At 37.4% G+C, this 27,335-nt stretch overlaps 1 protein-coding gene across 1 annotated transcript in view; it reads left to right on the forward strand.

Moving 5' to 3' along the window:
* Positions 1-27,335, forward strand: part of BIRC6 (baculoviral IAP repeat containing 6) — a 173,717-nt gene that overhangs the window by 13,914 nt on the left and 132,468 nt on the right. Inside the window, exons 3-12 of the mRNA XM_032184553.1 lie at positions 2,115-2,252; positions 2,658-2,851; positions 4,749-4,860; positions 6,138-6,220; positions 7,369-7,591; positions 7,688-7,848; positions 9,903-9,961; positions 11,279-12,676; positions 21,718-21,867; positions 26,306-26,531. Of these exons, the coding sequence (XP_032040444.1) occupies positions 2,115-2,252; positions 2,658-2,851; positions 4,749-4,860; positions 6,138-6,220; positions 7,369-7,591; positions 7,688-7,848; positions 9,903-9,961; positions 11,279-12,676; positions 21,718-21,867; positions 26,306-26,531 (2,744 nt within the window). The remainder of the gene's footprint in view (positions 1-2,114; positions 2,253-2,657; positions 2,852-4,748; positions 4,861-6,137; positions 6,221-7,368; positions 7,592-7,687; positions 7,849-9,902; positions 9,962-11,278; positions 12,677-21,717; positions 21,868-26,305; positions 26,532-27,335) is intronic.

Consider the following 27,335-nt stretch of genomic DNA (forward strand, 5'->3'; position numbering starts at 1 on the left):
TGAAGTGTTTATTAGATGAGGTCGTATGTACATCAATATTATGTTGCCTAATACAAGATAGCTGACAAGGTCTTTGGTGATGAGAAAAGTAGCTTTCACCTGTGGAATAGAGAAGGCATGTAGGTCTGTGCAACAATTCAAATTCTAAGCGAGATGAATTCTTTCTTTGGGAAGAGCATAGAGCATCTGCCAATGCTAATATTTAGACTAGTACATACAGTCCTAAAATACAGTCAAAAAAAAAAAAAAGAAAAGAAAAAGAGAACCAAGAAAAAAAAACTGGACTACTGGATCCGGATTCTGAATCTTTAAAGCACTTTGTGAAAAGCACAATTTCCAATTTGGGATGGGATAAATTTATACTGAATGATGCACTACCAACAAAACCGTAGCCTGAGCCATGATTTCAGACATTTTCGTGCTCTTGGAGAATTGAATGATGGGTGCTTAGTAGGAGTAACAGCAATAACCTGTTACTTCACAGAGGTTTCCGCAGAGACCTTTTCAGGTTCCTTACATTTGCTGCCACTGGCATCAATTTTAGACCCTTTGTGGTTACCTATGAAATCTTGGTGTGTGTGGCTAAATAGGAAGAGGGTGATAGGTCAGCATTTCCTTTTTTTTTTTTTTTTTTTTCTCTCTCTGTTTTGCTGTCATTGGTTTGTAGCCTCACATTTTAATACCAACTGTGTCAGTTTTAGCTAAAGAATCTTTTGGTTTTAAAGAAAAAATTGCAGGCCCTTATTTCAGGGTTAAGATAGTAGCATTTCTCTGTAAAGGTCCTTTCTGTAGAAAGAAATTGGAAAATATTAAAGTTTGGCAGGGACCGGCTGGGAGAGGTGAAGACCAAATTGGTAAGATGGGAGGAATTTTGTTAGCCATCTTTTAATTGTAAACAGGAGTTACATGGACCTCAGAAAGTTTTAGCAGATATTAAACATCATTCAAATGCATCAATCCAATTCCTTCATCACAGGAAGATTAAGAACCTTTATCCAAGCAAGAGTATTTTTTGTTAGTCTGTAGAACTTCTCTGCAAATCTTTGCTCTTTAAGATAGGTCTGCTGGTGATGCAGTGTGTTGTGTGTGCATTTCTAATCGGCGACATTGACAAGCTGTGATATTGCCTTTATGCTGTTTTTACTTCTCCCTAGAACACTGTAAAATTATAAACATTTACAGTTCATCTGTTGATCTTCTGTCTTCTGTGAGAGATTTGTGAAGTATGAGTTTGTTGAAATCTGAGGAACAGACACAGGCTTAGCTAGGCGGCTGAGTGGCCTTATTCTGCTCTTTCGCCCTGAGCTCCCCAAGCTTGTAAGCAAGCGGCCATTCTGTTTGGAGCAGTTCCTGAGTGTTTTTCAGATGTAGCCTACTTAACAACAGGTACAGAATGCTCTGTGCTTGGCCCAAAAGGTCTACCTTTAAATCTTACCCGTGGACGTGAAACTAACGCTTAGTGGGGCAAACCAGAAACACATGGGACATGGAAGAAAAAGAAGTTGTGTAAATGGATGTTTACAGTGTTCTTTTCTAGTTGCGTTAGTTCTGAGTTGTAAAAATTCTCTAGATTTCAAAACCAGCCCATTTCCTTCTGCCTAGTTTTCCAACTTAATTTATTATACTAGCATTGTAAGTAATTTATCTATAATTTTGCTAGTGTTGTTTTGCTCTGTATCATCTGTTACTTTCCTTTATATATAAAGATACTCAGAAAAATGTCAAAACTTGTGGACTCATTTTTTGTCCCTGAAGGTGAATGAATCATTTTGAATGAAAACCACTGGGTAATACGTGATTTTATTTTGCTTGGCGTTAATATGTGATGTGTTAATTGTTTATGTGACTGAGTTGTTTAACATTTGGTAATACAGTACCTGAGGGAACTTGCAATAATTACTGAAATTACTGCAGATATTTATCCATTGGTTGGGCTACAAACTAAAATCTGGAACTGCTTGCTCAACTTTGGGTCTTCTGTGGGATTATGCTGATATAACATAAAACAAACTAGGTGTGCCAAAGTGCATTTCCCAGAATAACGAAACAGTTGTAGTTCTCGTCTGGAGCTATTTAACGTGGGTGCTAACTGCTCTTGCACATCTGCATTTTAGGCTCAGCAGCTGTTATCTGCTTGCATAGAAAAAGTAGATGTTTCTAGCACAGAGGGATATGACTTATTCATCACACAACTGAAGGATGGTTTAAAAAATACCTCACATGAAACAGCAGCAAATCATAAAGTTGCGAAGGTGAGAATTTGTTTTCCTACTGTCTAGCATGGATTCCCAACTCAAATTTGCTTGCATATCATTAACGAAGCATTCAGACTGCTTGACTTGGTGTGACGAATTTCTTTTGAAGAGGATGAAACATATTATGTGTTCCTTAGTTCTTCTGAGGGAAATTCTACTTATTCAAAAAGAAACTAGCAGGGTGTAAGCTTAACATTTTAAACACACAAAATTTCCTTGCATCATTATGTCCATGCTGCTTTTGTGTGTCTGTTCTTGTATTACTTAAATTAACTGAAATCATGAAAGAATGCAATACATGCATTTCTTTTTGCTTTTGACACCTTTGTGAACTATTTGTTGTGTACATGTTAAAATCTTAAAACATATTTACCTGTGCACTTTTTTCCCCCCTTAATTCAGTGGGCAACGGTTACGTTCCACCTTCCTCATCATGTTTTGAAGTCTGTCGCCAGTGCCATTGTAAATGAACTCAAGAAGATAAATCAAAATATTGCTGCCTTACCTGTAGCATCCTCTGTGATGGATAGGTTATCTTACCTCTTACCCAGCGCACGACCAGAACTTGGTGTGGGACCTGGTCGATCTGTGGACAGGTACGTTAAGACAAAATAAATGATGAATTTGACCCCTTAGTTGGATCAGGATAAGCTCTGAAATGACCTTATTCCCTGAAAGGGGGAAAAAAAATGAATTAGTCCTGCTCTGTATGTTCTTGCTCTTATACATACAGCTAATCCAGTGTTTAATGCAAAATGCACTGTACCTATTACTAAACTTAGAGAAACCTTTGAGTACCAGAAGACTTATGTTTGGATTCTGACCTCTGTGCCTATCAGATGAATTCATTTTGTTCTTACTCCCAACATACATGTTCAGAAAGGTGACATATGCAGCCCTACGTTTAGGTCCCCAGGTGGTACTATAGCATGTTAATATGTTGTGTTCATCCACGTTTTATTCTTCATAATGTTTGGTTATGGTTGTGTCTGGACAGTATAGTGCACGTGACTAGTTACTTGAGTTACTGGCTGTACTCAGGCTGGTACTATAAACCTTCGGAGGCTGCAATGTTAACATATTCAGAAACTGCATGGCTTTAAGAGCTGGTAGATGCTTCTTCTGAACACAAAGTGCACACATTTGTCTACCAAAGTTAGAGCATACACACTATGCTACATCATGAAATCAATTCCTTTTCCTTCATGCAGGAAGGAGTTATGCCCTTGCTTTGTGTTTTAGAGGATAAAGTTTAGGAAGTTGTTACCTTTGGGTGTAAATGCAACTTCTGAACTCTCTAGTCACCTGCTATGTGTTTGGGATCAGAGAAAATTTACCTCATAGACTGTTGCTTCATCTCTTTCTGATCCAAGTGATAATGTGTAAGTAAGTGAGTAACCTATTATTTTAACCTTCGTAAGCTGAGACTAGTTAGAATGCTGATAAATCTTCAAAGTCTATAAATGAATGCCTTCTTGAAAGTTTCTATATAAATACTGTTTTGCAAGTATATCATTATATGTTACGGTTCAAATAATTAAGAAAAAAATATATGATTGCATCTCTTACCTCCCCTCCCCAAACTTCCAGGTCTACCTGTACCTCGCCATGTTGTATTGTTGGTTAGAGCTCTCTGAGGTCAGTTTCTGAAGACGGTATAATGTCAACTTACGACACCCCTTTAGTGGTTGTTAAAAGAATATTTTATTTCCTTGGTGGGAAATGTTTCATATAACCATTCTCTTGCAAAGCAGCAAGAAGCTCTTGACACTGAGGGGAAGAAGCAAGAAGTGAGGCACTTTTCCATTGAACAATGTTAGTTCTTACAGCCATACGTACCTTTCTGTGCAGGATGGCATCTTATGGGATGATACTGGAGAACTTGAGTCAAGAAAAAATAAAAGATGATAGCTGTTTCTCACGTGCTATTTCAAATGAGAGATATGCACTGAAATTAAACAGGGAAGGTGGGGAAAAATTGTGCTTATTTTCCTTGTAGCTGTTGCATTTACAGAGGATTTCAGATTTTGTGATTAAATAGTTCGTAATTCTCAAATATTACAATGTGCAGTAAGTGACAAACATTGGGAAGTTTGTACTGCATGTATTCAGTCAAGCTTAAAATATCCCACTGGGGTATTTTAAAATATGTATTTTCTTACCTGTTCAATTGATAAACCCAGATTTCTGCAGTAGTCATCATTTAAAAAAACAAACCACTTTATTCCACTTTTATTTATTCCACTTTTAAGGCCTCTAGGTTGTCGTGTACTGCTTTTGGTCCTTTGCTGAGGCACTTTAGGCACCTAAGTGAGAGAACTTTGTAACTTTCCTGTAACTGTTAATGATTATTTTAAATGTAAGTTATTGATAACTACCTGTGTTATTTCTAACAGTTGCTAAAGCATTGAAAATATCTCATAATTAGTTTACTTTGTTGGTTTTTATTTAGTTATTTAGTTTTGGATAATGTAGGTTTTTTTGCCTTTCTAGGTCTTTGATGTATAGTGAAGCTAACAGAAGGGAGACGTTCACTTCATGGCCTCATGTGGGTTATAGGTGGGCACAGCCAGATCCTATGGCTCAAGCTGGGTTCTATCACCAGGTAAAAGGCTTTGTTATTCGTAGTATTTGTTTCCTAAGTGAGGGTTTGGGGAGGAAAAAAGTAATTTATTTTTTTTTCCTTAATGGATTTCCAAAATAATTCAGAAGGCATAATGAAAAAATGTCATTCAGCTCTTTTTTTCTTACTGTTCCATATTTTCATGCCTTGAGGTTGCTTCTTTCTTGTACACATCACAGAAAACATTGTTCCAAATTAAGCATATAAAATGCTCATAAGTATCAGATAAATCTGAGTTAAATAAAGATGAACTGGGTAGTTACACAGCATCTCTTTTTCTCCTCATGAGATTGTTGAGTAAATATTCTTACTTTCTACAATACGAGTGAAGGAGAGAAAGCAGTAGGCCTGACACCAGATTTTTTTAACTACATTTTCCCAGTGGCACTTAAAGAAAACTATATTGTGACAAACAGCAGTCGTAGATCACATTACTAAATTATTGAGCTTACTGAATACTACAGCCTCAACATTTTACTCCACTACTCTTTTTTTCATTCCCATTTTTCATTTTCTGAGGTTATTTTCACTGTAAAATACTTACGTATGGTATGGATGTACATAGTACATGTTGTTTGACATCCATATTGTCTGCCTTATGTCATCGCAACATTTGATAGGTTCAAATGGATAATGTTTTTCTTAAGTGCTCTTGAAAAGAGCATGTTCAGGAATTAAAATACAGGAAAAAAATGTTAGAATTATATCTGCATGTTCCCAAGTGTATCTCAGTGACTTGAAAAGTAGTCATGAAAATGCTAAATTTAAGAGAACGGAAAATTCTATTCTTTTCCTCTGTCACTTCAGCTTGTAACAACCATCTTTGCCGAGGAGTTGATATCGAATGCTTTATATTTCAGCAGATTGAAGGCATAATAGGAAATGTTTTTTTCAAATTGTATTTTTACAAGCATGCAAATGTACAGTTAAAATTTTGAAGCTCAGCAGAATTTTTGAACCTTATGAGTTTTCTCCAAAGAAAAAAATGTCTTAGTAGTGAAGCTGTTCACTTATGTTCTCATCTATTTCTGTGTGGCTTTTAATCAGTGGCTTGGGTGTCGTTTCTTGATCTCTTCTATAGAAATGTTGTGTATCAAATTTTTTAATGTGAAATATTTCCACTTTATGTAATTTTTGTCTTTTTATAAATTTGATGTTGTGTTTTGCTATGCCACTAGAAGGAGTGGACTCGGTTAACCACTTAGTGTTTTGTGTTATATAGCTGTATGAATTTCAAGTGTTCCTTCTTATTTTTATAGCCTGCTTCATCAGGAGATGACAGAGCCATGTGCTTTACCTGTAGTGTGTGTTTGGTATGCTGGGAGCCTACAGATGAACCTTGGTAAGTTCAATAATATTTGAAGTAAGTAGACAGGTTTATGCTGAAGATGTTAGAAATCTTGGAGGACAAAGGTCTCCATATCTCAGTAGAATTTCTGATGAATTTAGGAAGTTGCACTGATGAGAATGACATAGTACAATAAAATATTTTTTGATTATTCCCATGGAATCATTCTGGAAATCCAAACTTCTGTATGATACTAAAACCCAGAAATTGCAGTTGTTTTTCTTAATTCTGATGTGGTATTTCATTTCAAAGTCTTGACAAAAATGGCAACCGACATTTCTTTGCCTGGTTCTAAATCCAGTCTTCTATACAATTGTGAAAAGAACGCAAGTATTTAAACTGCAGTGACCATGTAGTACATATTTGCCTTCTACATAAAGTTGCAAGCTCTGTTAAAAGTTGCCTGAATCAGCTAGAATTGTGCATAGTGACAGAAGTGAAGGACCTTATATTGATTTAAAAAGGGTCCTTAATGTAATTTTTGTCATGGCTATTCGGTAATTTATAATCATTATTTCAACACATCAGATTCCTGACTTGCTGGAAACTTTCCTTTTTAACATGTTTCACAGTCGCCCTCCTATTAATTTCCTTGTTAATTTCCAGACATTTTATAGTGGTGTAATTGCTCTTTGTCCTATCTCTGCTTCCTTATATATCAAGGTTAGAAATTTGTTGTGGTTTTTATGCTTCTAGGTCAATGTGTCATTTAGGGCTGTTTTCAATTTCACTTTTTGTGTGGGTATAGAAATAAAAATGGGACATTACAGCTTCATATTAAGTCTACTTATAATATCTCATGGTATTGGAATTCTAATGTGGTTTTTTTTGTTATTCATGGTAATGTGATGAGCTACTCTCTGTAGAAGTTGTTTTTTTTTTAATGTATGATTTTTAGGACTAATTATGGGACAGATTCTTCCATTTGAATGTGACTACCCATTAATTGATCAGAGGCTTTCATACAGTTTGCTATTAAGAAATAGCAGGGGAAAATGTTTTAGTGAATTTCTTATATATTTGAGTACAATACGGTTCAAATGGTTCAGTTACAGGGCTTCAAGGGCTGAGTTTGTATATGATGTATATGCTTTTCAGAGTAAGAAATCAATTTTGATATGTTTTGTTTTTAATATGAAAAGGTCTGAACATGAGAGACATTCCCCAAACTGCCCGTTTGTCAAGGGAGAGCACACTCAGAATGTACCTCTTTCAGTCACACTGGCAACAAGTCCAGCACAGTTTCCCTGCACAGATGGCACTGACAGAATAGCCTGCTTTGGGTCTGGAAGTTGCCCTCATTTTCTAGCTGCTGCAACAAAGCGAGGAAAGATCTGCATATGGGATGTTTCCAAACTTATGAAGGTATACAATATAACTAATTTTTATTAACTAATTACTTCTGATTAAGAATGTCTTGATACATGTCAAAGATCTCTTCTGCTTTTTGTTGTTTCTCAGGTCCACTTAAAATTTGAGATCAATGCATATGATCCAGCTATTGTGCAGCAACTTATGTTATCAGGAGAACAGAGCTCAGGGGTTGACTCAAGGAGACCAACACTAGCATGGCTAGAAGATTCATCTAGCTGCTCAGATATACCAAAATTAGAAGGAGACAGGTATGCCACTAAAAAAAAAAATAGCAATGAGAAATTCTGCTTTGTAAATGGTAAATGCTGTTCCGTTAAGTCATGTTTCGTGAAATGTAACATCAGTATCTGTGGGGTTTTTTTGAGATTTTAATTCTTTTGTGTCTGTACACAATTCAACAATTGAAAAAAAAAATCCATCTTTAAAGCTAGTTCCATTTTAGTTCCACTGTTTCAGGTATTTAATTTCCACTAATAGAGATACCAAATCTTATTGTTGCTCTATGCTGATGCTCCAGAGACAGAAAAGAGCAAGGAATACAAGTTCAGGAATAGCTTTTCATTTTAATTTCGGATTATGTATTTCAGGTTTTGAAAGTGAAGGGTACTTGCAGGCTTTTAGAATGTTTGTGTTTGTTGTTTGTTTGTTTGTTTTCTCTGATTGCTTCTCCTTAGTTTCTGCTTGTGTTATTCTGAAAATAAATTATGTGGATGTGGTAGGAATTGCTTTCATTTGTACTTTTAACACATATATACAGACAATGAGACAGTCCTGTCACAAGCTTTTAAACAAGTTAGAGTATATGCTGACACTTAGTTCCATGTGAGAATAAGCAATATTCTTTCATTTATGCTTCTTACAGTTTGATACTGGAAATACATATTAATAAAACTCAAAGAAAAGAGTGAATCATTACAGGAAATCTCAGGACGGAAGTCGTGGGTTATTTTTTTTTGAATGTTTCTTCTTAAAAAGCAGTATCAGAAAGTAACAGTGCTGGTGCACACACAGGAGTATACTTTTTTTTTTTTTTTTTTAAGTTTGGTGTGATTCCTACAGTACTGAAGAGCAAATATGAAGCTTGCTGTTTTGAAGAGCATATGTAGAAACATGGGCAGCATTAGGGGATGCTGCCTATAGGCCTAACAGCCAATCATTACTAACAGCTGCTGAAACTTAGGCTCTGACTTTAGCTTTAGGGCTGTAAACTCCTTGAGAGTTAAAGAATTAAGCCGTTTTTAATCGGTGGTTAATGGATAATACAATGGTGATACTCAAGACTAGGCATCTTCCACTCTACTTAATCTTTATGAAGTTTGCTATCACTTTCCCACCCAAGGGGAAGCTGGGTGATGAAGAATTGAATCATTGCTGTCTTTAAGTGAAGGTTGATCAGTTTTGAATTTAAAAAGACTCTCTTTCTTGGGCCTGAGGAGAAAGCATCCGGTTTGTTGAAATGTGGGAATCTGACTGGTACTGAGAGTTGTTATACCCGAAGGTGCAAAGGCACTGCTGTACTTTTTGTATGAAAAGGTCTCGGAATAGCAAATCATTTTTTTCTATTAGGAAAGCCAGATGGGTTAAAGCTTCATATATTCTTAGAACTACTGAATGGCCTATTTCTCTTCAAGAGGGATCTTGACCAGAAACTGCTTTTGTGAAAACATGACTCATCTGGTAGTATTTTTTGTAAAACAACGTCATGTTTGTATGCTGTTTCTTTAAGGAAGGGGCTCTGAGGAAGTCAAAATTCATTCAGGTATTTTGAACCATGGAATGAATGGTCATAAATGGTTGTTGGTAGCTGCTGTGCTGTGGGAGAAAGTCAGTACACGTGAGTGGAACAGGACTACCCTGAACCATGACAGCTTCTGGGCTAGGCACAAAATTGCTTGGTAGAATTGGAAACCAGTCTGGCAGTTCCACCTTTCAGATACTATTTTGAGGAACTTTTGAAGAAGGTGTCATCGTTTTTTCTAAGTATAGAATGTTTGTTTGCTTTTGTGGTTTGTCTGAAAGATTTCTGAGAACTGGGTTTCGTTTTCGTTCAATTTATGTCTGAATTATGGGGAATACAATAGTAGAATGAGGCAAATTGGAAACCGGTCTGCTGCCTCAATTACTGAGGAAAAAAATCATGATGTTTGTGTCTGACATCCAGCAATGGATATACAATACTGACTAAAAGAAACGCAGGATAATAACCAACATTTGATTCTCTTTACCCTTTTTTTTCCTAATTTATTGAAAAATAGGAATGCAGCGACAGTGTACATGGTGTCATTCATAAATTTTTTTTCAGTGATGACCTACTGGAGGATTCGGACAGTGAAGAGCATTCCAGATCAGAATCTGTGACAGGTAGGTTATATTTGCTCTGTATAGTACTTTAGAAATCAGAAAGAAAATTGTTTTTCTCAGGCTCTTAAGAAATCCCTGTCAAAAGTGAAGGATATGTATTCATAGTATTTGGGGGGGAGGAAGAAAAAAAAATGACCTGAAACAGTGCCAATAGTTAAGTCATTATTTGTGTGGTGGGAGAGAGTAGATACAGGAGAAAGAAAAAAAAAATCACTTTGGTTAATAAATGTCTTATTTGACAACAAGCATTGCTTATCTTGCTGTCAATAAAACACACAAACCAAGTTAAAGGAACTTACTTAGAACAGGAACAAATCAGAGCTGCACAAAACCCTTTAAATTCAGAGGACTGCTAAAGAAAGTTCCTCTATCTTGATTGTTTTTCTGTATGTATGGATTCTGATAGAAATTTATTTTTTTTCTCATCCTGAAGAAAGCTTTCAAATGGAAGCAGTACAAAGCTATATATGGTGTTTGCATTATTTTCTTAGAGGTTTAATCAGAAATTTTGATGGGTGGGACGATTGCATGCTTGCTTTTCATAGTTCGTTTACGCTGCTTAATCAAAAGCAGCAGGGAAGGAAGTAAAGAACATGTGCATGTGCATACACACAAGGGAAAAGACATTTTTTTTCAATGCAAGTATTTATGAAGATGATGCTTTATCATTTATGCTTCAGTCTCAGCTGGATTTTTCCTTTGTAATCAATTAAATTTTTGCATTACTTAATTGAACTCTTCTGATTCACTGTTATTCTTGCAGTGCTGTTTAATTTCATCATGCCTATCTGAACACTGTTGTGTTTTATAGCAGCTGAGCGAGCTCTTCATATTGTCTGTTACGTGGTGGTAACTCAAACTTCAGAGTAAAATTAAGTGTTTTACAGCTGAGAGTGGAGAATGAATCTGCTGAGCTGGAGATTGTACATGGTGCTGGGCTGGCTAGGAAGAGGGGTGGTACAGGGTGGAACATGAAATTAATCGACTGGATTGGTTGGGTTTTAGTGTGGTGGTCTAACCTGTGTAAAATAATTGTTGAAAAGATCTTACTGTTTACCAGGAGAGCTATTGTCCTGTTTTCTTTACTTTCACTCTTGTTGATAAAATTGGGAGAACCATTAGCCTATGTGGAAAGAATGTTTCTAGACCTTTTCTCCTGTTTCGTGACTAACAAGTCTTGATCTTACAGAATGTTACAACATACTGAAACTGTAGAGCAGAAACTTTTCCTTAATTATGAGAATAAGTCCATAATACATGTAACGCGATTCCTTTTTATTTTGAAACATATACTACATTAATCATTTCTGTTTAAAGGGCATACATCACAAAAAGAAACTATGGAAGTCAGCCTTGATATAACAGCTCTCAGCATTCTTCAGCAACCTGAGAAACTGCAGTGGGAAATTGTTGCAAATGTTCTGGAAGACACGGTTAAGGACCTAGAAGAACTCGGTGCAAATCCCTGCTTGGCCAACTGTAAGAGCGAAAAGATGAAGGAAAAACATCTGGAACAACACAACATTCCCTTTCCTTGTTTATTAGCTGGAGGTCTCTTAACATACAAATCACCCGCTACCTCTCCTGTTAGCAGTAACTCTCAGCGGTCACTGGATGGCTTAAGCAGGACTCGAGGTGAGAGTGTCTCGGAACAGGGATCAACTGACAATGAATCCTGCACTAACTCAGAACTGAATTCCCCTCTGGTAAGGAGGACTTTACCTGTATTGCTGCTATACAGCATTAAGGAGTCTGATGAAAAAGCAGGAAAACTTTTTTCACAGATGAACAATATTATGAGTAAAAGTATGCATGATGATGGTTTCACAGTTCCACAGATCATTGAAATGGAGCTGGACAGTCAGGAACAGTTGCTGTTACAGGATCCCCCTGTGACTTACATTCAGCAGTTTGCAGATGCTGCGGCCAACCTAACTTCTCCGGACTCGGACAAGTGGAGCTCTATGGTTCCCAAGCCTGGGACTTTGGTTCAGTGCCTGCGTCTGCCAAAGTTTGCAGAGGAGGAGAACCTGTGTGTAGATTCAATCACTCCTTGTGCAGATGGAGTTCATTTGTTAGTAGGACTGCGGACTTGTCCTGTCGAATCTCTGAGTGCAATAAATCAAGTAGAGGCCTTGAATAATTTAAATAAATTAAACTCGGCACTATGTAATAGAAGGAAGGGTGAAATAGAATCAAGTCTTGCTGTAGTGAATGGCACAAGTATCGATGTAATCCAACATGAGTCACCAGCAGATGTACCAACAACTCCTTTAATAATTCAGCCTGAACAGAGAAGTGTTAGCGGTGGATACCTAGTGCTTTATAAAATGAATTATGCCACTAGAATAGTTACTCTAGAGGAGGAACCAGTAAAAATCCAGCATATCAAAGACCCCCAAGACACAATTACCTCAATGATTTTGCTCCCACCAGATATATTGGATAATCGAGAGGATGACTGTGAGGAGCCTGTAGAGGAAATGCAATTAACTTCTAAAAATGGCAATGGGAGAGAGAGAAGATCTGAGATTTCCACTCTTGGGCACCTGGTAATAACTACTCAGGGAGGATATGTAAAAATACTAGATCTTTCGAACTTCGAAATTCTGGCCAAAGTGGAGCCACCTAAAAAAGAGGGCACTGAGGAACCAGATATGTTTGTCTCTGTGATATACTGTTCGGGCACAGACAGATTATGTGCATGCACCAAAGGTAAGACTCTTTTTAATATGTTTTTTAATGCTTTATATTGCCGTGTTTGGATTGTATTATAGAATGTTAGATGGCAGGCTATAAATTTCAAGATAGTAATAGGCAAATGCCATTGAATTTACCTACAGTTTACTTTTGTTCTAGAGAGCATGAGCTCCATTCCTCCTCTTAAATGTGGATTTTCATGTCTAAAATGGGGATTACTCTTGGGTATGTCCTGGTTGTGTATTGGTTAATGTTGTTGTTGTAGCGTCACAGATCTGCTTAAATCCAAAACAAAAGGATTTTTTTAATGTAATTATTTCTGTGCTGGAGATAGGTGTTTCAGAAAAATGTTTTCTGTAAGTATTGGAGATATTCTAGAGAGCAGAGAAGGTGATGCTTTTGTACCTCAATCCAGTGACAAGTTAATAAGATTGTCTTCTTTCAGACAGGGCTGCTGGTTCTGTTTAGGCCTTTTTGCAATTGGAATTATTCTGTCTTGGCTCTGAGAGCCAGGACCATGTATGTGGGATTGTTAAATCATTTTTAAGAAACACAGTACATTTTGGGGGTAAAGGGCAGGTGGGCGAGGAGTCTAACTGAAGTCCAGCTGATTGCTGCTTCACAGGAGAAGAGATGAACCTGTCCCTACAACCCAGAATTTCTCTGTATGCCAATGTCCCATCTAGCTCTCCTGCACTCGAATGCAGCTACCGTGGAAATGCTTAGTCTCTTTAAGTGCTAAGCTGACGGGATGGTTCACACATTACAGAGGAACTCCTACTGATACCATGTTGAACTTTACCTCCACTAGAATTTCAGTTGTCACGTTTACACCTTTCTTGGTCGCATCATGTTAATTAGGTAGTCTTCAGATGAGTGGCTGTTAAATCAGTCCTACTTGTTTTTTCCGATAGTCTAGTTTATTGTAAAAATTTTGTCTGCTAAGGACTCTGTATTTATCATATACCTGCTGTGAGTTTTGGCACTGGAAACTTTATATTTACTTATTTAATACGGTTGAATGCATTGAGTATTAGCAACTAGTATTGATATGTACAGATTGCCAATGGAAACATTTGGATTTATTACATTGTCCTCTTTTAGTAGAAACAGCTAATAAACTGTTTGAGCTTTATTTAATAATGCACATTTTTTCCTAGTTAAAACGGAACTCTAACCCAAAGATTAATTGCTTTTGAAAACTATATGTATCATGTAGATATTTCATATATAAAATTATATTTATAAAAATATAATACATGTCATGTTTTTACCTCTACTGGTCAAACATCAAATCCCATATAAAAACAACCTTGCTAAGCATTTTCCCACAGGATGGTACTGCTATTCAGTTAATTCTCACATGAAATCTATTCTGTCTGTCTTGTGTTTAAGGCTAATGACAGAAGTTAAAGGGCTTGCTGTTCCTGTGCATGCTTTTTTCCCATCCAGTGTTAGCGTGTACGGTAATGATGTTCTTGTTGAGTTTGGTATTACCTAAACCTGTTTTGGGACCTTGGATGCAAGACGCAGGTCTGTTGATCTGGGAGCATTTATTCTGTGTGTGTAGGAGTATTTGTCTCTTCTGCCTTTATAATTACCACTTCTGTTACTGACTGGAGTTTGTCTTACTCATAATAGGCAAGCACATCATTCTACTTTTTCAGTAAAAACCTCTTTCTTTTTTTTTTCTTTTTTTTTTTTTTTCTGAGAGTGCTATAGTGTCCATTTAGTAATTTATAAATACCTTCGCCTGCAAGTTCTTTTGTTCTTGCTGCCTTTAAGATGACTGGGATTTTCTTTTTGTTCTGTGGTCCTGCAAAAAAAAAAACACAGGCATTTGTTCCTCTGCCATCAATTTTCCCCTTTTGAATGTAGTATTTCAATAACTCTTCAATTTTTTATTCATTGATTATTCTTGCCTTTGATTTACACCCACTGTGCCTCTATTTAGAACTTGTTTTGTGTTGTTTTTTTTTGTTCTGCAACCATTTTAAAATGAATTTCAAAAATATTTTGGTTGTTATATCTTTATATATCTTTAGAAGTTTTCAATTATATATATATATATATATATATATATATATATATACACACACACACACATGTATATATGTATTTTGCATTTTGGTCACTTCTGCTTGTATAGTTTTTTCTCTTTTGAGAAATTAAGTACAAAGTCATCACAAATGTTTAGAGACCAATATTCATTAGAAGTCTGTATTTCAGGATCTGATACAAGATACATCTGAAACCTTTGAGTCCTTCATGCTGAAATTTGGAGCTTTTTAAAGAATGATCTGAAATATAAATAACAGTACTCTAGAAAACTCAGAAATACTAAAAGAAAGAGCAAACCAAAAAGCTCAACTATTTATTTAACTTCTTCCATTCTATATCTAGGTGTATATTTGAGTGACAATGTAAGGAATAGATTTCCCTTAATTTGCGTTCGGTCCTTTAATCCTGCTACTGTAAGTGGGTAAAATTGCTTGCTTATCTGCCAGATGGACAAAAAGATTTTTCATTATTTTATCTGAAGTGCAGTTTTCTTAGGCTTCTTCCAAAATCCCTTCGCAGTCTTTGCTCTTCTGTCTTAACTACCATGTAGGGGATGTGGCTGCAGTCAGACTGTGTAAGGAAGACTGGTGTCGAAAGGAGAATGTTAATCCTAGCAGGTAGCTCGCAGTGCAGTGACGCAGGTGAACGTGTTAAGTAAATGCTTTTGAACAAACATGCACTGGAAGTGCTTGGAGGTCATGGGAAAAGCATTCAAGAATATGGGCTGAGCGGTATGTTCTTTACTATTTACTTGCTCAGGTGGTGAGAGAAGGTACTTGAACATCTCCAAGTTTTGGATGTAGAAAAGCCAACTCTCTCCTGTTCCAGCAGAAGATGCTTGTTGACATGCCAGCATCCTTGGTAGATCATAATTCTCTCTGTAGCTGCCCTTAAGATATAACTGGAAAAAAATATATTTGTGTGAATGGGTGTTTCAGGCTTTGAATGTTTTTATGTAAAGATGTTTTCGACTTGCATTTGACGTCAATCATCTTTGTGGGTTGGGAATAATTATTCTTATCCCACTTAAAAATATTGCACCTTGGTGTCAGCCTCAGGTGCTTCTCCGTGAAGGAGTGTCTGCAGTTGACCTCTGGGGTGAGGTGGTGAAGTATATTCTTGGTTCCAGTTCTGTCAAGCAAAGAATAGGTTTTAATCTCTCTGTGTTTTGCTTTCTTCTCTTACCCTTGGCCAAGGTAAACTATGGTTAATATCCCTCTTAGCAGTGCTTTGTTATCACTTGAGGCTGTTAAACATTTTTGCATCGTGTCATTAATATGAAACTTGGCTTAAATTCAGTAGCATCCAAAATATTCTTTATTATTAAACTATGCAGCAGGCTCATAGCAGTGGAGTGGCCTTCCAATGGTACTTGACCTCTATGATCTGGTGTTTAAGAGGACCAGATATAATTTGTTTTGGATGGGTAAATTTCAAGGGCAACAGTTATCACCGCACTCATAAATCTGTTTTCATCTAATCATTTTTCTTCTAACTATTGCAGGCCTACCAAAGATTGCTTAAGTAAACAGTCCACAGCATGCATTCAACTATATTCTTTTCTTGTTTTGGGTTGTTTCCTTAGTCTTTCATTGCTACCAATGTTAGGAACTTCAATGTTTGAAGCTTTCTCAAGAAATATTATCAAGTAGGAAAGTGGGGTGGCATTTCAAATAAATCAAATGCTCTCAGAAGTAGAAACTTTCAGGGTGGTGCTATGATAAATAAAGCAAGTACTTTTCACCCAGACTGTATGATTAAGTAAGTGCTAAAATCTGTATAGTGGCTTTGGAGTGCTTGAACACGTTCAAGTCAGTGAAGGATTCTTGGATTGTGCTCACCTGAAGTTTGCAATCTAATTCTTTCACAAATCTACTTTTGAAATATCCATAGCAAGTGAAGGTTTTGCAGCAAATCATTTCCATATTGATCCCCTTGAAAATGTTAGTATTTGGTTTTGCATTTCATCTAGCAAAAGTCTCAACAGAAGGTTGATTTGTTTTAAAAAATGATTCTTCAGTAGTTCCCTAAATTAATGTAGTTAATGTTTTCAGTTTAATTATTGAAGTAGTTTGGGGAAAAGCAGTGGGAAGAAGAAAGTTTTCTACTTGTTATCATCATAAGAAGGAGGAACTTTACTGCTTTCTTATTCTAGCAATCCTCTTTTCTACCCATGTTGCTTTCCAGCTCCATTTGCAGTTGCATAACCAGCTTCTTGCACGTCATGTTTTCTGGAGTACATTGGATCAGTTCTGGTGGATATTGTCTTTTTCTAAATTACTCAAAAAAAAAAAAAAAAGGAAATGTTAAAGAAGACCACAAACATTGTATGTAACCCATCCTGCACATTAATACCTTAGCAGTTGTTTTATATGTTCATCTATAAGCACTTTTTTCTTTAGATGTCTATTTTGCCATGTTTTGGGGCATTTGTTTTGGGTACCTAATTTTGCCCAGTTCTTGCCTGCGGTGCTGCGTTTTTGTCACTCTCCTTTGTCGAGGAAATAGTGCATTTTTAGACCTAAGTTTGGTCTTGTCAAAAATGAGTTGTATGTGATAATGTTTCTTGTAGCAAGCTTGACAGAACTGGATGGCACTTCCACACATTTGGGAACAAATGCCACCAAATCTTGTGCCACTCGGTTATAACAAATTTATTGCTCTTGAGCTGTATGGAGTGTATTTATCACTCTCTCTAGCTTTTTTTCTGTTTTTGTTTTCATGTCTTATTTGTCTCTGTCACTAGGCTTTGTCAGCCTTGTGCATTAACATATTTGAAGTTGAGGAATCAGTCAAGTGTTTTCAATTTTCTGCCTTCATAGGCAATGGGATCTAATGGGGATGGGAGGGGCTGAGGTTTTTTGCCAGAATTATTGTTGGAAATGATCCTAAGGAGATCATCTCAAGGTCAGGATCAATTACATATACCCTTTCAGAAGGAGATCAACCTGTTTTTGAGGTTCTTCTGCATTGGAGAGGTAACAGCCTATTCACAGAATTTCTTCTAATGCACAATGTCCTTGATGAATTCTTTTTTTCTGGTCTCTAGTCTGTATTATCTGTGCTGATTGGAGTCAGTTGTGCCATCCTTAATTGACATGGCAAAGATCCCTACAAAGGGGAGTGGGGACCTCAAGCCATTTGTTTTCATCAGCTCAATACCTCAGTTGTTTTAAACTTCCCTCGGGGGCTTTGAAAGAAGAAAAAAAAAAAAAGTATTGCTCTCCCTTCCCAAAAGATCTTCTCAGGTCCACATGCTTCTTGACCCAGAAACAGCGACAGTAATCCTACAGATGTCTTTAAAGGAATTCTTCTTTTCTGTTTAATAACTGTGCTCTGTACATACTGTCTGTGCATGTACACACTAGGACGTTTGCACTTTGGAGCAGGAAGCTGAATCGGGTTCATCTTATGACTCACAAGAACCTCTTTTACAGAACTGCTGGCTAGCTGATTTTCCATTTTCCCATAATAATGCCTTTAATTATTCCTTGCCCGGCATGGTAGCTTTCACTCGTCTCTAGTCAATCACATTCTATTTTTTCGTGACCCAGGATGGAATTTTACAGCTGAAATGTCCAAGAATAGAGAAAATTCTGTTAGAGCGAGGCTTTGGGAAGTTTTCTTGGGGAAATCTTACAGGTGTTCCAAACTGGTATGTAGGAACCAACCCTTGTTTATTGGCTAGTTGCCTGTGGTATGGCTTAGTGGTCTTAATGCCCTTATCTTTGGGGTATTGGTTGATTGTGTGCTTGTGTTGTGATAGCTGTCGACATCTGTGTCACTGTTCCAAGTTCCTGCCAGGATGCAGGATACCTTCTGTGTATCAAACACTTCACCAGATTGGCTTCGACTGCAGTGGCCTCATCTCTGACATGTCCTCTAACTTGTGCCAACGCTGCCTTCCTGGAACTGATCGCTGGTTTGATGGAAGGAAGCTTGGGATTCATTTGGATGGATTTCTGATTTTTACCTTCCATATGTGTAACTAACCCACCAGGTTCTTAAGTCTGAGCAAGTTACAGATTTTAAATACAGTTCAGAATTAAACTAGAGGCAGGCACTGACCTATTCTCCTTAATCACCAGTGATGGGACCCACAGGAATGGTGTCACGCTGAGGCAGGGGAAGTTTAGGCTGGACATGAGGAAAGAGGTTCCTCATTGAGAGTGTGATCACACCCTGGAACAGGCTTCCTAGGGAAGCAGTCACTGCACCAAGCCTGTCTGAATTTAAGAAGTGATTGGACTGCGCGCTTAGTCACATGGTCTAACATTTTGGGTAGACCTGTGTGGTGCCAGGAGTTGGACTCGATGATCCTTATGGGTCCCTTCCAACTCGGGGTATTCTATGATTCTATGACTCCACCCATGTTTTTAATGCTCTACCTGCTATTTTCAGGAAATACAGTGATACTGTTTTCTAATTATTCTCCTTTATGATCACTGAGAAAGTCAGTGTAAGCTTTAATGTCTCCTTGCTGGTGCAACAGAAGCATTTGTCATCTCTGTCCAAAAGTGATACAAGCATTGAAGTCTTCAGGTAAACTACTAATTACGATGTTTGCTACTAGAATTAGAAAGTACCAGATGAGTGAGTCCCTTTCAGTCTGGTAGTACATACCACGAGCAAGTAAGAACTCAAATAAACAAGTAAGCAAATAAATAAATAAAGCAAGGATGACAAATCAGCATTGACTTTTGCACAGATTTTTTTTCCTGGCACTTGACTACAGGAGCTATAGTAACACTACAACAAATAAGCAGGCATCGTCAGAAGGTCATCCTGAGATGTTCTGTGAGAACAACCACCTCTTTTGTAACACAGAAGCAAAGCCACCCGCCGGGTTTTGGAAAGCTTGCAGAGGCACTAATTAATTTATAGGCTAATACAGTATCGCTGATGTTCATGATAAAGTTTTTTTTACAGAAACGTGTTAAAAACAAGAAATAAGTGAGACATTTCAAGTTTAGCACAGAGATTTTCTTCAAAGAGTGGTGGAGTCTTCTAGGAATTCAGGGACTTGCTCTTCTTCTTGTAGTGTGGCTAAAATCATAAGGCTTTTTTTTGCTGCTGTTAATTAGCAGTACTTGCTACTATTACCAATTAGCAATTTATTGGCAGCTAATTCATTAGCTAATGATCAATTCCAGCATTATCAATTCCAAAATGATTGTTGGTTAAAACAAAACAAATCCAACCACCTACAGATTGAGTAGACCTTGGCATAACGTTCCCTTAGACAAGCCCACAACTTCCCTGTCTCCTGCTCTGAGCCATACAACTGGTAAATGCCCCGGTCAGTCTGAACTTCCATTTCACTCGGCTGTGCTAATTTCCAGGACAGGAGATTCTCGGGTTTTGATCACTGAGATCACGCAAATCATGGATCTTTGGGCAGTAAACAGAATGGGAAAGAACTGAGGTTTGGCTTACCACCAAACGGAGCTGAGTTTCCTAACATGTCCCTAATTCTCATTGTTTAAGAAAATTGCTGTGTGGTTGTGAGCTATATAATGTTAATTGCCATAATTGTGAGCAATATAATCTTAAGGAAGTTCACCCTAAGCATTATTTACTAGAACTATTCTTTTTTTTTCTCTGCTCTTGGCATCTACTGCTGACATACTGTTCTGCATCGGGGTGGGTGTGTGGAGGGCAGAAGAGTTAGTGTGGGATCTCTGTAAGAAAGGCCCGACAGCAAATGACTTAGGGGTTTAATAAAATAGCTGTTTTAAAGAGATAAAATGAAAAATATGGATAGTAAATCTTATGTCCCTTCAGACACTGAGAACCCTGTTTCCGTGCAGTATCACTCTTACCCCCAGATAGATTTTCCCACAGCATGTAGCACCAATTCTGTCTGTTGGGCAGTTCCTACTTTTTGGTGATTCAAGCTCTAATAGTCCTCTTTTTATTCAGTCTTGTTAAAACAGTAATGTTATTAAGGTGTTTTTAATGGGCCTTTCTTACTGAGATCCAGTAAAACCTTGCACCATCTCTCTTTGTGCCTTAATCTCTGTGTGTTTCACTTCCTCCTGCTCCCCCAGTGCAAAACATGGACCTGCTGATTATGCTTTTATTTTGGATTTTTATTACCTACATTATCTCAAGTTTGTTTGTTTGTTTCAGTTGACCTGGACAGTTTGACTAGCAGGGTTTTTCATAACGAGTCAGGTGCTGAAGGGCATTCTGCTATCAATTTTCAGAGAAAAAAAAAAAAAAAACAAAAAAAAAACATAGAAGGCCTTCCAGGATTTCTTTTTTCTCTATATATATTCCAGTAATTGGGATTTTTGTGACTACTGAAACGGTTAAAAACACTTTTCCATGACCTTACTTTTTTTCTCAGTGATTTCTCTGTTTACCACCAGTGATATGCACAGATGAGTTCTGTCATTTATGATGGGCAACTTCATTGAATGATTTCGGGATTTCACCAAAAGATTTTGGCCACTGAATATTTTGGAATTGCCCTTCTGACTGTTGTACTGATCAGTGTTGTTATTCGAAGTCTGATAAAAGATACGAAGAGCCCTTTATTTAGGAGAGTTCAGCGGGAAAATGACTTGTTCAATTCTCAGATATCAAACTTGGAAAGGAAACGTATGCAATGTGTACAAACAAAGTATGAAGGCCTTAGCTGACGTGGTGGAACAGTTTCTGTTTAACTCATGGTTTGGGTTATGGAAAGTATCACAATCGTTATGATCGGGGTTTCTACTGGGACTTGTTTAGTTAATTGCCTTTTATCCCCCTCTTCCCTAATATTTTCTTTCCCTTTGTGACATTCACAGCTGAAGTTAGTGTTTTGGTAGTTCACCCTGAAAAATGTCGTAGCAATAAAGCAAAATGAGTTTTCATGTTCCAGGTCCTGTATAATTATGACTGTAGTCATAATTGTGTAGCACTTTGTCTGGAAGCTTGTCTTATGAATCAAGTTTAACCATATGCCTGTCTAAATTTGCTCCTTTCATTGTCTGTGATGATTTTAGGTGGAGAACTTCATTTCCTTCAGATTGGAGGAACCTGTGATGACATAGATGAAGCTGATATACTCGTAGATGGATCCCTTTCCAAAAGTGTAGAACAGTCTTCAGAAGGCGCCAAGCCCTTATCTAACCCTTCCAGTCCAGGCATTACAGGTAAATTGTACATGTTTAAACATACCTAATTATAATGCTTTTATTATTCTTGGAAGTTGCATGGTGAAGTGATTGTGAATTATTTAATAGCATGTTGTTTTATACTTTGTTTTATTACCCTGCGGTTGAGTTCTGTAATTTTTATGTATATTTGCCAGTGCTTATATACAAGCGTAACATTTTAGCACTTCCCAATTCTCAAAAATCCTTTTGTGTAACTGATTGTTTTTCCAATCACTGCATGTTATCATAAGCAGGGCAAACAAGGAAAAAGAACAGGTAATTGTGCAGACACTGAACTTCCCTCACAATTTAAATAGGCTTGAACTGATTATTTGGAACAAAAATCATATGTTCATCATCTAAAGTTGTCTTGGTTTCTTGCAGACGACGTCCAGCTCTACTTAAGAAAACTTTGCAAAGTTTATTTGATAAGTATTTTTGCACACAATGTTAATGGTGTCTATACTAAGCAAAGTTAATGGTGTCTATACTTGAAGTAGTGCAGTTGTTGTTGTGAAATAAACTTAAGGTATTAACTCTTGGATTTCTGTTTCTCATACTTGATTTAGGTTGAGCCTTGCTCAAAATCTGCTGTCATTTACATGTCAGTTTGCTTCCTGGAAAGCTGTTTGCCCTTGGACTGAAAGAAACAATTGTTTCTAATTGTCCAAATTCCATTTTTAGCTTAAACATGATATTTAGGTCTTTACTGCAGTTCTTGTTCACCAGTTCTGCCATCTGCTTGCTTTTGTAGTATCCTGGCCCACTTGGGTAAACCAAGTGCTTTGGTGAGAGGTAATGTTCTTTTAAGTAGTCACATAAAAAGGTTGAAAAACAGGAGGGTCTTCTCCTGCTTGTAGGAGAAAATGGTGTGTGTGCAGGTTATGTGAGCTCCTGTGGGGCCCTCATATCTTTTCTCAGTCCACATGAAGTATGCTTCATTGTAAATAATTTGGCACTAAGACTTAACAAATCTAATTTTGTTGGTTAAGCCCGAGGAAGATTTGAGTCATATTGAGGTTTCTGAAGTATAGTCTAGATGTTTTGGTGGTGGTTGTTTGGGGGAACTGTTGATGAGAGAACTGTAAAACTGTTGTGTTTTTCATTTTGATTTAACCTGCAGCTGTTGTTGATAGAGACACATTATTTCAGTTGGGTTGGAGTTTGGAGGTTTTGGTCATGTCTGTTGGGACAGACGTAGGGCTATGCAGGAAACCGATGACTCTTAAATTAGAAAAAAAATGAATCTGTGAAGTATGAAGGCAAAGTAATGGTAGAATGTAATTTATTCTTGCGGCCATGACTGTCAGAGAAATGATGTTTATTTTTTTTGTGGGTGATGTGGGTTTTAACCTACTGCAGGTGCAGAGGACAGAGAAGCTGGGAGGGACTGAGTGGCAATACAGGGATGGTTCTGGATAATGAATGGCATCTTCACTGTCACCAGCCTACTTGCTGTCTGTCTCCCCACAATCCTACTTGCATCCGGCCCTATGATGCGTTGTTCTGGACTCTGATTGTAAGGTTCCTGATTTTACTTAGCAAGCAGGAAGGAAATCAAAAGGGAAGGAAAAGTTGATTTTCAGTATAAGATTACCTCTACGCAGCAGTACCGCAGTTGCTGTCTTCTGCTCTGCACTATGGCTTTGAGGACTGAATTTCTCTTGCTGCTCCTCTTTCTCCAAAGGAGCCATTCCTGAAGTTTGAAAACTGCTCAGTAATAAACTGCTGTACATACGTGAGGGAAGGAAGGCTGTGGCTTTCTTCTGCACCTTTCTTCTGGTAATGGCAAATAAAGCAGCAAACGCTTCATAGAGAATGTGAATATTCAGGACATAAATCTGCTTTATTAGGTACATTCTCTTTACAATAGCTTATCAACAGATTTAAGTGACTTCCACTCAGAGGGTAACTTTGACCAACCTGATGAATCAAAATGGTGATAATTACCATTTAAATTCTGCCAGTAATGTGATGGCAAAATTATTTCTTTATTTTTTAACTCTCCTCCATGCAGTCTGCAGTATAGACCGTGCTGAAATATGACCTAATGCAACAGATTTACTTATGCGTGGTCTTCTAAACAGTTACACATTTAAATTGCCCACAAGTTGCAGGTCTTCCTTTAAGCGCTAATATAATTCAGGGAGTGTAGTGTTGCTTGGTCTTGGTCTGTGCTTGTTCCCAATGAGATGCTGGAAACAGCAGCGGTCAGACAAATCAAGTACTCTTCTGCTGTGCTCTCAGGCGGAGCTCCTAGAAGCTGTGCGAAGTTGGATCATCATTGGAAGCCAGCCCCCAAATGAGGGGCTAGGCAGGAGGTTGAACCTAAAAGATTGAAGAGTTCTTAGAGCTACCTGGGTTAACAATATTTGTGCCCATAATACTTGAGTCTTAATTTGTGTGTGAGTGATTGCTAGGACTGTGCAAACATCCTCTGAAGTAATGAAGCTGTCAGAGTGATAGGGATCATCCTCAGGCGTTGCCCCTAGCATCCATCACATCAGCGTTGCTTCTCTTTTAATCCAGGTATGTCAAGAAGAAATGTTTTTGTCCATTTCTGTGCATGTTTTTCAGACAGACATAGCTCAACAGAAGGCTTTTTCTTCTGGGGAACTGAACTCCTAGGCTGATCTGACTGAGCATAAAGCCTTAACCTATGTCCCATGTCACAGTTGGTGGCAGACAGCATCAGGCGGTTTTTATGAAATCACTTTGGTGTTCTCTGAAACTGTAGCTGTGGTCAGGATAGAACCCCCAGTGACAAGCACAAGCTTTTGTCTGTCTATTGTACATATTATATCGAGTATTCTGTTCATATGTTTGTTTTTCCACTGTAGGCACTCTGAAACGGTTGCATTTACAGTTTGGCTGCATTTTAAAGGGTATTGTTGTAGAAGGAAATGTGTTAACACTACCAGGTCTACCAGGTCATGCATCTTGATTGCAATTTCCTTTTAAGGGAAGGGGTGTTTTTGTGGTAAAGTAATGTAAAATATGTCTTTTTTTTTTTTTTTTAAAGCAACTTGGAACCAGTTTGAAACACCTTTTCTATTTTGCTACTAGTACTTCAACTTACTGTAACTCATTATTACAGTACAATAAAAATCATGTAATTTTGCAAAAGAAGATAATTTTCCAGTGCTGTCAAGCATACTTAAGTCTTTAATTTTTCAGCTTCAGGGCCTGATGTATATGGTTGCTCTGAATCTGTAACAGTTTCTTTTGGAGGAAGGGGAGCAAATTAGCAAAAAATCCAATCTATTGAAATACTGAACTGATACACAGTTTGAGCTATGATCTCAGTTCTTGTTGCAATATCACACAGTTAATAAGGTTCATATTTGGCAGTAAAAGATAAATAAAACGAAGGTGTTCTCTGTATTATTAAAATTAAATTTCTGCGGCATTTTTAATCTTTTTAGCATTTTCGCGCCTCATAGACTAAAAAGCAGAAGTTACAGCTTCTGCAGTATGAGTGAATTTTCTGCCTGACCCTGGGTCTCTCATCTTGAGCTTCTTCACTTTTCTGGAAGAATTGTGCATGTTTTCTCCTCTCAAGCTAGAGGATGTGATCTTGTTACTGATTTCACTCATGCTTGCTTTGCAAGATAGTGTCTAGGTTCAGACTCTGCACTGAGGGTGTGGTATTTCTTTTGGTGCTGAGTTTTCCTTTACAACTAAAAGTTGTTGTGTTTTTTTTTCTGAAACGTATTTTTAAGAGAAAATGCTCAAAATCTAAGAAAACGGTCATTATGCATATCTTATTTTCCCTAATGTTTTCAATGCTTTTGTTGGAGGAAACCTGATTATTTGTAGAACTCTAGATTATTATCCAGTGAACCTGTTTCCTCAGGGCAAGACTTGAATATGAAGACAAGATACTTGTTTAGGAACAGTGTCTTTTCAGTGCATTATATAAAGCATGCTTGTTTTTCCTTTATTCCTCTTTTAAGCTAAACTGAGAGCTTCCAAAGCATTCTACTGATCTACCATAAAATAAGTCTGCATTGATAGGCAGGTGCCAAAGCAATGTTTTAAACAACAGTGATAAAAATATTTTGACTGCATAGTAATTCCATGTGGCTGTTTTCATGGAATGTATTTATTTTTTTCTCTGAGTCCATAAGGGTATAAAAATGTTTTAATCAGCTTTATATCATCAAAGTGTAGCTGGCTAACTATTTATTGGGATGCTTCTGGTTGAATCTCAGACAGCATGCTCAGAGATCTCAGTACTTAGAAAGCTTATTCCAAATTACTTAGCTTCAAAGGATACTGGCTTCAGCTTCAGGGCTAGCACTTTTTTAATTTTTGTGTCACACAGACGTTAATTTTACTTACAGCAGTTTGGTTATATTTCAAACTGTTTATAGGATGTTCTGGGAAATAAATACATCTGTATAACAAGTATATACGTTCTGTAATTGTTCAGGAGTTGATCTTTTGGTGGACCAGCCGTTTTCCCTTGAAACACTGACATCCCTGGTAGAACTGACCCGTTTTGAGACCTTGACACCACGATTTTCAGCCACTGTCCCTCCCTGTTGGGTAGAAGTCCAGCAAGAGCAGCAGCAAAGGAGGCATCCTCAGCACTTGCACCAGCAGCACCATGGAGATGCAGCTCAGCATACTCGAACTTGGAAGCTACAGACAGACAGGTAAATAGGGTAATGGTACAAAGAAGAATCGTGTGTATTGCTTAACTAGCATGTGTAGCTGGTGTAATCACAAATTTCACGTGATTTAATTGTTTTTCAATAGTGTGCAAGTTTAAGAGTGCGTGTTTTCAAAGATACCCGTCCTTATTTCGTAGTTTGCAAGGAAGCTCTGCATGCCGTAGTTGCTGTAATGGACTTTGAAACAAATTGAAAAATCACATTTTGAAATCGTTTATTTTTATACACCAAAGTTGTATTTCCTTATATAATTAGACAAGCATATTTGCCAGAATTAGGTATTCTTGTTCTATAAAAAGTCTGATTCGCTCTTATGTATACGCAAATTCTTAGCAATTTTTTAGTCAGAAAATGCAAGCTATAGGTGCCAGTATGAATGTAGTCGTTGTCCTAAACCACATTGTGTTGCATTTTATCTTAAAATGTGAAAATAGAGTGTGGATTTATATCTGCTCTTGTCAAGTAAAATGTTTATATGTGAGACGTTTACTTGAGCCAATATAGTGCCTTTGCTGTGCTAAAATGTAGGCAATATTTCCACTGATATCAATTGTGCTGACACAGCACGTGTGTGAACGTGGAACTCTTCTGGGATTTTAGAGGCTGGAACAGCAGTCTCCTTGAGGAGTTGGTTAAAACCTAGCTTAGCTAGTTTTGTATGTGTGTTGTTTTTGTTTTTTTTCCTGAAAAATACTTGGAAAGACAAAGTCTAAATATGAGTTATATAGTGTGTTTTTGAAGAGAAGTGAGTAATAATGTACTACAAGGTGTTTTGGGTTAAGCTGT

Source organism: Aythya fuligula, chromosome 3 (genome assembly GCF_009819795.1).
Source record: "Aythya fuligula isolate bAytFul2 chromosome 3, bAytFul2.pri, whole genome shotgun sequence".
In the NCBI taxonomy this organism is placed as follows: domain Eukaryota; kingdom Metazoa; phylum Chordata; class Aves; order Anseriformes; family Anatidae; genus Aythya; species Aythya fuligula.